Genomic DNA, 11,843 nt, shown 5'->3' on the forward strand with positions numbered 1-11,843 from the left:
AAAACCTTGTCGTGTGTCTGTAATCTATTATGAACAATTTAATCCGGAAAATTAGACCATTATTTTAACACAGAAATGAAGCTTTCATTCTTTACGAGTTATTTTTTTAATTGGATTCAGGGAACTGCATTTCCAACTTCAGACAGGATATTACCGAATTTTTCCATGTTGTTCAGATCGTCTCCAGAACGGAATGAATCCCGAAAATCGAAATAAATCCAGGAATAATGATCTTTGTTGAGCTTAATGACTCATGATCTCTGTTGAGCTTAATGACTCATGATCTCTGTTGAGCTTATTGACTCATGATCTCTGTTGAGCTTAATGACTCATGATCTCTGTTGAGCTTATTGACTCATGATCTCTGTTGAGCTTAATGACTCATGATCTCTGTTGAGCTTAATGACTCATGATCTCTGTTGAGCTTAATGACTCATGATCTCTGTTGAGATTATTGACTCATGATGTCTGTTGACCTTAATGACTCATGATCTCTGTTGACCTTAATGACTCATGATCTCTGTTGAGATTATTGACTCATGATCTCTGTTGAGATTATTGACTTATGATCTCTGTTGACCTATTGACAGTAACAATGGTAACAGTAAAATATCTTATAGAGACACAGAAAATCTCACTAACGTGATATACACGAACGAGAAAATCTTCCAGGGTTTTGAGGCGACGCGAACCTTCGACCAAACTATTGCCAGCCGCCTAATAAAATCAGATAACGTGGCAGAAACACCGATTAAGCACAAGCAACGTTTCTCCTCTTCCCATTGACCCTCATCACGGTGGAAACATGAAATCATAAAACAGCATGATAATATTTAAACCGAAGAGATGAGACAGGATGAATAGACAAGAGAGAGATGAACCAACTCACCTCTCCAGGCTCATGATGGTCAAGGTGAGGACGGAGCACACTGAGGACACACTCTGCATGTAGTATATCAACTTGCACAGCGGGTAACCCATGGTCCAGGAGTAGGAGAAGAGCCGTGCTATCTGTCAGGCAAGGAAATGAAACGTGAGATTAACAACTCATCCGTGGACTGGAATCCATGTGATGGGGGTTCGTGACCCCTTGTCTCTGAAGGGGGGGAAGGAATATGGGATGTTTGTGGTAACAAACTATTATAATTTGTAGTAACAAACTATTATTATTTGTAGTAAAAAAAATCACAATATATTATTATTATTTGAACTTAAATAATAGCAATAACAAACTATTAATTATTTATGGTAACTAGATAACCTTGGTTTGGTCTGGGGTTTAAAAACCTATCAATCATAAGGGTTATTAATGCCTCCACAATAGTTGACTGACCTTCTGACAAGTATTCTTAAGTCGTGAACATAGTTTAGGACTTAGACTCTCTGTATACTTTTGGATATACAAGATATACACCTTTTCGTATATATATCCGGTCTCCAGCATAATTTTCAGTTGGACCAAACTGTCCTAGACGTGATATTGACCAGACCACACACTAGAAGGTGAAGGGACGACGACGTTTCGGTTCGTCCTGGACCATTCTCAAGTCGATTGTGACGAGGAAGTAGAGACAGGCAATAAATAGGCAAGAGAGAGCTGATGAGAAAAGTAAGATGTAGTATATAAATAAATATATATCACTAGACGTGATATATATTTATTTATATAATTACATTATATATATATATTTTGAGACGAGATGAGACAGGGACAGATGCACATTTATATTAATGTATTATTTAATTTTTTTTTACATTTACATTAAATTATTTACATTTATTTTATTACATTTATTTGCATTATTTACATTATTTTTATTTAGTATTGGCATTGTTCTTTAATAATATTGCAACTCTCTTAATTGCTATTATTAATTGGTAAATTATGCCTTTATAACTCATTACTTGTGAGCTATAAGAGCTGTGGTCACCATTTTGTGCAATTAAACATTAATTTTCGCATTTCTTTCATTTTTCTTCTGACTGTTGTGGTTGGCAACCTGTTGATAAAGTATGTTGCACGAAATTGCGTTTTTTTCGATGAAACAAAAGTAGAAGTCAATGTGTCAGTGTCAATGTGTCCGTGTCAATGTGTCCGTGTCAATGTGTCGGTGTCAATGTGTCCGTGGCAATGTGTCCGTGTCATTGTGTCCGTGTCAATGTGTCCGTGTCAATGTCTCCGTGTCAATGTGTCCGTGTCATTGTGTCCGTGTCATTGTGTACGTGTCATTGTGTCCGTGTCAATGTGTCCGTGTCAATGTGTCCGTGTCAATGTGTCCGTGTCAATGTGTCCGTGTCATTGTGTCCGTGTCAATGTGTCCGTGTCAATGTGTCCGTGTCAATGTGTCCGTGTCAATGTGTCCGTGTCAATGTGTCCGTGTCAATGTGTCCGTGTCAATGTGTCCGTGTCAATGTGTCCGTGTCCATGTGTCCGTGTCATTGTGTCCGTGTCAATGTGTCCGTGTCATTGTGTCCGTGTCATTGTGTCCGTGTCAATGTGTCCGTGTCCATGTGTCCGTGTCATTGTGTCCGTGTCAATGTGTCCGTGTCCATGTGTCCGTGTCATTGTGTCCGTGGCAATGTGTCCGTGTCAATGTGTCCGTGTCAATGTGTCCGTGTCATTGTGTCCGTATCATTGTGTCCGTATCCATGTGTCCGTGTCAATGTGTCCGTGTCATTGTGTCCGTGTCATTGTGTCCGTGCCATTGTGTCCGTGTCAATGTGTCCGTGTCCATGTGTCCGTGTCAATGTGTCCGTATCATTGTGTCCGTGTCCATGTGTCCGTGTCAATGTGTCCGTATCATTGTGTCCGTGTCCATGTGTCCGTGTCCATGTGTCCGTGTCAATGTGTCCGTGTCCATGTGTCCGTGTCAATAAAAGATTTATACAGTTGTCAAATTTCACATATCCTTTTTTGGTGTGTTTTTAGTAAGTAATAAAGTTGAAGGAGATGACTCGGCAATGTATTTTATGAACGTTGACATGTATGCGCACACAGCAGCCACATGTATACTCACACGCCAGCCACATGTATGCGCACACAGCAGCCACATGTATACTCACACGCCAGCCACATGTATGCGCACACAGCAGCCACATGTATACTCACACGCCAGCCACATGTATGCGCACACAGCAGCCACATGTATACTCACACGCCAGCCACATGTATGCGCACACAGCAGCCACATGTATACTCACACGCCAGCCACATGTATGCGCACACAGCAGCCACATGTATACTCACACGCCAGCCACATGTATGCGCACACAGCAGCCACATGTATACTCACACGCCAGCCACATGTATGCGCACACAGCAGCCACATGTATACGTATACACCAGCCACATGGATACACACACGCCAGCCACATGTATGCGCACACAGCGGCCACATATATACTCACACACCAGCCAAATATCCTGGCGCCCTAAAATGTCTGTAACGCGACACACGTGTTAGATCTGACTCAAGTAACACAAGATTTATAACAATATACCTAAAAGGGGGCATATACCTGTGCCCTTTGCTCTGGGATATTTTACATAAGGGAGTTTATAATAAATTTTGACTAGTGTAATATTGTATGAGTTATGGGATAGTTCGTGTTTAGTCTCATATTAGGAGGACGTTTGGTGTCACTTGTGTGATAACTTGTAATCTTGTCTAGAGTATGTTGGATAACTGGGCTCAGTTTTGAAGCTAGTTTGCCCTCACTAGCTTGATAACTAGTCTGTTCACTTGCTCGTTCACTTGGTTAGTAAATAGCTTTATCACTAGATAAGTCAATATTTTGACTAAATGTTCAGACATGTTCAGTATCTTGTTCACCTGCCTTGCGAACAGCTCACTTGAACCTACAGTCACTCAAGTGTTAATCTGTTTGTTCACTCGACGCTAAAGTATTCATAAACTTACTCCTTTCCTGGTACAATTATTATTTGTTTAATCATTCACCCATTACTCATTTAGTCTCCGTGGTGTAGTGGTAAGACACTCGCCTGGCGTTCCGCGAGCACTTTGTCATGGGTTCGTATCCTGGCCGGGGAGGATTTACTGGGCGCAAATCTTTAACTGTAGCCTCTGTTTAACCCAACAGTAAAATGTGTACTTGGTTGTAACAACGATTCTTCGCGGCGGGGATCGTATTCCAGGGACCTGCCCGAAACGCTACGCGTACTAGTGGCTGTACAAGAATGTAACAACTCTTGTATATATCTCAAAAAAAAAAAAAATAAGCACCAATTCATTAAGCCATTCCATTACATCAGACACTTTTTCCTCATTAATCTGTTGACACTTCTGCCAGTTCCTTCAATTTCTGTAAAATCGTGAACATAACGAAGCTAATCTCTGAACATTTTATTCAAAACAATGTTTTCTATTGTTATGTTCAAAACATAGAAGCTTATTGTGATGGTATCAATAGCATGACTCATCTCTTTTATATTGAGACATAAAATGTGTTGTAATTAAACTGGTGTGTTCGTTTGAGTACTCAGCTAGTTGTGCTTGCGGTGGTTGAGCTCTGGCTCTTAGATGTACAGGTTCCTGAGCCTACTGGACTCTATCATATCTACATTTGAAACTGTGTATGGAGTCAGCCTTCCCCGCATCACTGCCTAATGCATACCATCTGTTAACTACTCTGACACTGAAAAAGTTCTTTCTAACGTCCCTGTGGCTCATGTGGGTACTCAGTTTCAATCTGTGTCCCCTTGTTCACGTTCCACTCCATGTTAAACAGTTTATCTTTATCTACCCTGACAATTCCTCTAAAAATTGTGTAGGTGGTGATCATGTCGCCCCTTAGTCTTCTGTCTTCCAGTGTCGTGAGGTGCATTTCCCGCAGCCTTTCCTCTTAACTCATGCCTCTTAGTTCTGGGACTAGCCTAGTGGCATATCTCTGAACTTTTTCCAGCTTCGTCTTGTGCTTGACAAGGTACGGGCTCCATGCTGGGGCCGCATACTCCAGGATTGGTCTTACATATGTGGTATACAAGATTCTGAATGATTCCTTGCACAGATTCCTGAACGCTGTTCTGATGTTAGCTAGCCTTGCATACGCCGCAGATGTTATTCTTTTTATGTGGGCTTCAGGAGACTTGTTTGGTGTTATATCAACTCCTAGATCTTTCTCTCTGTCCGTTTCATGAAGTACTCTATGTCCCATTCGGTATCCTGTGTCTGGCTTCCTGTTTCCACTGCCTAGTTTCATTACCTTACATTTACTCCGGTTCAACTTAAGTAGCCATTTGTTGGGCCATTCATTCAGTCTGGCTAGGTCATCTTGTAGCCTCATACTATCTCCCTCCGTCTTAATCCTCCTCGTAATTTTTGCATCATCGGCAAACATTGAGAGAAATGATTCTATACCCTCTGGGAGATCATTTACATATTTCAGAAACAGTATAGGTCTAAAGACTGACCCCTGCGGGACTCCACTTGTAACGTCTCGCCAGTCTGAGGTTTCACCCCTTACAGTGACTCGCTGTCTTCTGTTACTTAGGTAGTCCCTTATTCAAAGGAGTACCTTCCCTTTCACTTCTGCTCGCATCTCCAGCTTTTGCTCTAATCTCTTGTGTGTTACTGTGTGAAAGGCTTTCTGGCAATCCAAGAATATGCAGTCTGCCCACCCCACTCCATTTTGCCTGATTTTTGTTGCCTGATCGTAGAATTCAATTAATCCTGTGAGGCATGACTTGCCATCCCTATTCCCATGTAGACGTTGTCACAAAGTTCCTTCGCTCCAGATGTTCCACGAGCTTTTTGCGCACAATCTTCTCCATCAACGTGCATGTATGTAAGTTAGGGACACTGACCTTTATTTCAGTGCCTCCTGTCTATCCCCTTTCTTGTATATCAGGCCTACATTTGCCGTCTTCCAAATTTCTGCCAGTTCACCTGTTACCAGTGATTTGTTATACACCCTAGAGAGTGGCAGGCACAGTGCTCATGCTCCTTCCTTTATTATCCATGGTGATATTCCATCTGGGCCTAAAGCCTTTGTCACATACAACTCTAGCGAAAGCTTCCTTACATCCCCACTGATAATCCTAAATTCCTCTAGTGGTGCCTGGTTATCTAGTCCTTGTTTTATTTCTGGAATTTCTCCTTGCTCTAATGTGAAGACCTCCTGAAATTTCTTAATGAGTTCCTCGCACACTTCCTTGTCGTTTGTTGTCAGCCTCTATCCTCAGTTTCATTACTTTTTCCTTCGCTGTTGTTTTTCTCCTCATATGGCTGTGCAGCAATTTAGGTTGAGTCTTTGCCTTGCTTGCTATACCGTTTTCATATTGCCCTTCTGCCTCTCTTCTCACCCTGACGTATTCGTTCCTGGCTCTCTGGTATCCTTCTCTGCTCTCAAGTGTCTTGTTATTCCTATAGTTTTTCCATGCTCTTTTACTTAGTTGCTTAGCTACCTTACATCTCTGATTAAGCCATGGGTTTCTCATCTGCATTTAATTTTTTTTCTTTTGGACTGGGATAAACTTTTCTGCTGCCTCCTTAGCGTGATGTATTCCATCATGTCTTGGGCCGTCTATCCTCTGAGCTGTGTTTCCCATTTTATATCTGTTAGGAATTTTTCTATCTCTACATAATTTCCCTTACGGAATGCCAGCCTTTTGTTTTCAGGTCCCTTCCTTGAGTACGTTAGCCATTCTTCGACCAGATACTCAAAACGTCAGTACAATATGATCAATCATTTCTCTTGGGGCCTCGTAACCGATTTCCCTTATGTCGGAGTCGTTCAGAGTGAAAACGAGGTCAAGTCTGGCTGGTTCATACGTTCCCCCTCTCATTCTTGTGGGTTCCCTGACATGCTGGCATAGAAAGTTTTTTGTTGCCACCTCCAACAGTTTAGCTCTCCATGTTTCCTCTCCTCCATGTGGTTCCTTGTTCTCCCAGTCTTTCATTCTGTGATTGATGTCCCCCATGATGAGCAGATGGGATTGACTTCTACAGGCAGCAGAGGGTGTTAATTGCCATGTTGTTTCTGTCATACTCTTTCCTGGATCTTCTGTCATGTGGTGGAGGGTTATATATCACTGCTACTACTACTCCTGGTCCTCCCATCGCCATGGTGCCTGTTATGTTGCCTCTGAACCTCTCGCAGCCTGCGATAACCATCTCCTTGAAACTCCATTACTTTCTCACGAGTAGGGGCCACTCCGCCTCCTACCCTCTCTCTCTTTCCTTATTACAGGCTGAAACACCGCATTCGTTATGATTGCTGAGAGTTTTGTTTCTGTGAGTCCAATTACATCCAATTTCCTGAGTGAGTCCAATTATGGGTTTACCTCTCATCTGACCAGGAGGTCTTCGTTGGGTACGATTTGTTATGCCATGTATTTTGTAAGGTGGTTCAGGGGGTCAGGTCAGGTCAGTCAGGTATACAATACTGCTCAGGCCGATCAGGTGTGTGTGTGGCCAGGTTAGCCAATAGTGAATGGTCATGTAGGTCAGGTCAGGCTGGATAGGGTTGGGGCCCCTGCGCTAGAGATCAACATCCCGGCGTCCTGATCCATGTTGGGAGGTTATCAGACCGAGGACTCGACGCCAGTGTTTCAGTACATCGTAAAAGAAACTGTAGTTGTGTTATTTAAGGATCCAACTGTGATGGAATTGTCAAGAGAAAATGTTACGTATCCTGCGTGCGTGTGTGTGTTTGTGTGTACTCACCTATTTGTACTCACCTATTTGTGCTTGCAGGATCGAGCATTGACTCTTGGATCCCGCCTTTCCAGCCATCGGTTGTTTACAGCAATGACTCCTGTCCCATTTCCCTATCATACCTGATTTTAAAATTATGAATAGAGTTTGCTTCCACAACCTGCTTCTTAAGTGCATTCCATTTTTCCACTACTCTCACGCTAAAAGAAAACTTCCTAACATCTCTGTGACCCATCTGAGTTTCCAGCTTCCACCCATGTCCCCTCGTTCTGTTATTATTACGTGTGAACATTTCATCTATTTCCACTTTGTCAATTCCCCTGAGTATTATATATGCCCCTATCATATCTCCTCTCTCCTTTCTTTTCTCTAGTGTCGTAAGGTTCAGTTCCTTCAGACGCTCTTCATATCTCATCCCTCCTAACTCTGGGACAAACCTCGTCGCAAACCTCTGAACCTTCTCCAGTTTCCTTATGTGTTTCTTCAGGTGGGGGCTCCATGATGGCGCGACATACTCTAAGACTGGTCTCACGTAGGCAGTGTAAAGCGCCCTAAAAGCCTCCTCACTTAGGTTTCTGAATGAAGTTCTAATTTTCGCCAGTGTAGAGTACGCTGCTGTCGTTATCCTATTTATATGTGCCTCAGGAGTTAGATTAGGTGTTACGTCCACTCCCAGGTCTCCTTCTCGAATCGTTACAGGTAGGCAGTTCCCCTTCATTGTCCTCCTACTGTCCCTTTAGTCGCCTACCACCTGATCCCATTTCCAGAACTTTACATTTACTCATGTTGAACTCCAGTAGCCATTTCCCTGACCATCTCTGCAACCTCTTTAAGTCCTCTTGGAGTATCCTACAATCCTCATCTGTCACAACTCTTCTCATTAATTTTGCGTCATCCGCAAACATTGACATGTATGATTCCACTCCTGTAAACATACCATTTACGTAAATTAGAAAGAGGATTGGGCCCAGCACCGATCCTTGAGGTACTCCACTCGTTACTGTTCGCAAGTCCGACTTCTCGCCCCTTACCATTACCCTTTGGCTCCTTCCTGTTAGGTAGTTCCTCACCCATGCTAGGGCCTTTCCACTTACTCCTGCCTGCCTCTCAAGTTTGTAAAGCAGTCTCATGTGCGGTACTGTATCAAAGGCCTTTTGGCAGTCAAAAAATATGCAGTCTGCCCAGCCTTCTCTGTCCTGCTTTATCCTTGTTACTTTGTCTTAGAATTCTAAAAGGTTTGTTAGGCATGATTTCCCTGTCCAGAACCCATGTTGGTGCTTGTTTACAAACCCAATGCTCTCCAGGTGCTCAACAAGTCTTAGCCTAAATATTCTTTCAAGTATTTTACAAGGGATGCTTGTCAGTGATACGGGTCTGTAGTTAAGTGCCTCCTCCCTATCACCTTTCTTGAAAATCGGTACATTTGCCTCCTTCCAGCAACTGGGCAATTCTCCTGACATAAGTGTCTCATTAAAGATCACTGCCAGAGGCACGCTGAAAGCCTGCGCTGCCTCTTTAAGTTTCCACGGTGATACTTTGTCTGGTCCAACAGCTTTATTTGCATCCAGTGTTGTCAACTGTTTCATTACCTCCTCTGTTGTCACCTCTATATCTGATAGTCTTCCATCTAGGGTAATCTCTTCTAACAATGGGAGCTGCTCAGGCTCGGTTGTGAGTACTCCATGGAAACTTGCATTCAGTACCTCACAGATTTCCTTGTTACTTTCTGTATATGCCCCTTCTGTTTTCCTCAGTCTTGTCACTTGGTCATTTACCGACATCTTCCTTCTTATATGGCTATGTAGTAATTTAGGTTGCTTTTTCGCTTTAATTGCAATATCATTCTCATAATTTCTTTCCGACACTCGTCTTATGTTAATGTAATCGTTCCTAGCTCTGTTACATCTAATCCTGTTGTCCTCTGTCCTTTGTCTTCTGTACTTCCTCCACTCCCTCCTGCTTCTCACCTTTGCTTTCTGACACTGTCTATTAAACCATGGGTTATTTTATTCCCTCCTGCTTTTTTCCTTTACTGTTGGAATAAATCTCTCTTCAGCCTCCTTGCATTTCCATATGAGTTGGTTCATCATATCTTGTACTTTTTTTTTTTTTTTTGTGTGTGTGTGTGTGTGTGTGTGTGTGTGTGTGTGTGTGTGTGTGTGTGTGTGTGTGTGTGTGTGTGTGTGTGTGTGTGTGTGTGTGTGTGTGTGTGTGTACTCACCTAGTTGTGTTTGCGGGGGTTGAGCTTTGGCTCTTTGGTCCCGCCTCTCAACCGTCAATCAACAGGTGTACAGATTCCTGAGCCTATTGGGCTCTATCATATCTACACTTGAAACTGTGTATGGAGTCAGCCTCCACCACATCACCCCCTAATGCATTCCATTTGTCAACCACTCTGACACTAAAAAAGTTCTTTCTAATATCTCTGTGGCTCATTTGGGCACTCAGTTTCCACCTGTGTCCCCTTGTGCGTGTTCCCCTTGTGTTAAATAGACTGTCTTTATCTACCCTTTCAATTCCCTTCAGAATCTTGAATGTGGTGATCATGTCCCCCCTAACTCTTCTGTCTTCCAGCGAAGTGAGGTTTAATTCCCGTAGTCTCTCCTCGTAGCTCATACCTCTCAACTCGGGTACTAGTCTGGTGGCAAACCTTTGAACCTTTTCCAGTTTAGTCTTATCCTTGACTAGATATGGACTCCATGCTGGGGCTGCATACTCCAGGATTGGCCTGACATATGTGGTATACAAAGTTCTGAATGATTCTTTACACAAGTTTCTGAATGCCGTTCGTATGTTGGCCAGCCTGGCATATGCCGCTGATGTTATCCGCTTGATATGGGCTGCAGGAGACAGGTCTGGCGTGATATCAACCCCCAAGTCTTTTTCCTTCTCTGACTCCTGAAGAATTTCCTCTCCCAGATGATACCTTGTATCTGGCCTCCTGCTCCCTACACCTATCTTCATTACATTACATTTGGTTGGGTTAAACTCTAACAACCATTTGTTTGACCATTCCTTCAGCTTGTCTAGGTCTTCTTGAAGCCTCAAACAGTCCTCTTCTGTTTTAATCCTTCTCGTAATTTTATCATCGTCCGCAAACATTGAGAGAAATGAATCGATACCCTCCGGGAGATCATTTACATATATCAGAAACAAGATAGGACCGAGTACAGAGCCCTGTGGGACTCCACTGGTGACTTCACGTCAATCGGAGGTCTCACCCCTCACCGTAACTCTCTGCTTCCTATTGCTTAGATACTCCCTTATCCACTGGAGCACCTTACCAGCTACACCTGCCTGTCTCTCCAGCTTATGTACCAGCCTCTTATGCGGTACTGTGTCAAAGGCTTTCCGACAATCCAAGAAAATGCAGTCCACCCAGCCCTCTCTTTCTTGCTTAATCTTTGTCACCTGATCGTAGAATTCTAACAAGCCTGTAAGGCAAGATTTACCCTCCCTGAACCCATGTTGGCGATTTGTCACAAAGTCCCTTCTCTCCAGACGTGTTACCAGGTTTTTTCTCACGATCTTCTCCATCACCTTGCATGGTATACAAGTCAAGGACACTGGCCTGTAGTTCAGTGCCTCTTGCCTGTCGCCCTTTTTGTATATTGGGACCACATTCGCCGTCTTCCATATTTCTGGTAGGTCTCCCGTCTCCAGTGACTTACTATACACTATGGAGAGTGGCAAGCAAAGTGCCTCTGCACACTCTTTCAGTACCCATGGTGAGATCCCATCTGGACCAACTGCCTTTCTAATATCCAGATCCAGCAGGTGTCTCTTGACCTCCTCTCTCGTAATTTCGAACTTTTCCAAGGCCGCCTGGTTTACCTCCCTTTCTCCTTGCACAGTGACCTCACCTTGTTCTATTGTGAAGACCTCCTGGAACCTCTTGTTGAGTTCTTCACACACCTCTCTGTCATTCTCTGTATACCTGTCCTCGCCTGTTCGAAGTTTCAATACCTGTTCTTTCACTGCTGTTTTCCTTCTGATGTGACTGTGGAGTAGCTTTGGTTCGGTCTTGGCTTTGTTTGCTATATCATTTTCAAAATTTTCCTCTGCTTCTCTTCTCACCCTGACGTACTCATTCCTGGTTCTCTGGTATCTCTCTCTGCTTTCTGGTGTTCTGTTATTCCGGAAGTTCCTCTACGCCCTTTTGTTCAG

At 43.3% G+C, this 11,843-nt stretch overlaps 1 protein-coding gene across 1 annotated transcript in view; it reads right to left on the minus strand.

Moving 5' to 3' along the window:
- LOC123749950 (QRFP-like peptide receptor) overlaps nucleotides 1–11,843 on the minus strand; it is a 165,827-nt gene that overhangs the window by 72,872 nt on the left and 81,112 nt on the right. Inside the window, exon 2 of the mRNA XM_069305979.1 lies at nucleotides 890–1,011. Within this exon, the coding sequence (XP_069162080.1) occupies nucleotides 890–1,011 (122 nt within the window). The remainder of the gene's footprint in view (nucleotides 1–889; nucleotides 1,012–11,843) is intronic.

This window comes from Procambarus clarkii, chromosome 6 (genome assembly GCF_040958095.1).
Source record: "Procambarus clarkii isolate CNS0578487 chromosome 6, FALCON_Pclarkii_2.0, whole genome shotgun sequence".
Classification (NCBI taxonomy): Eukaryota; Metazoa; Arthropoda; class Malacostraca; order Decapoda; family Cambaridae; genus Procambarus; species Procambarus clarkii.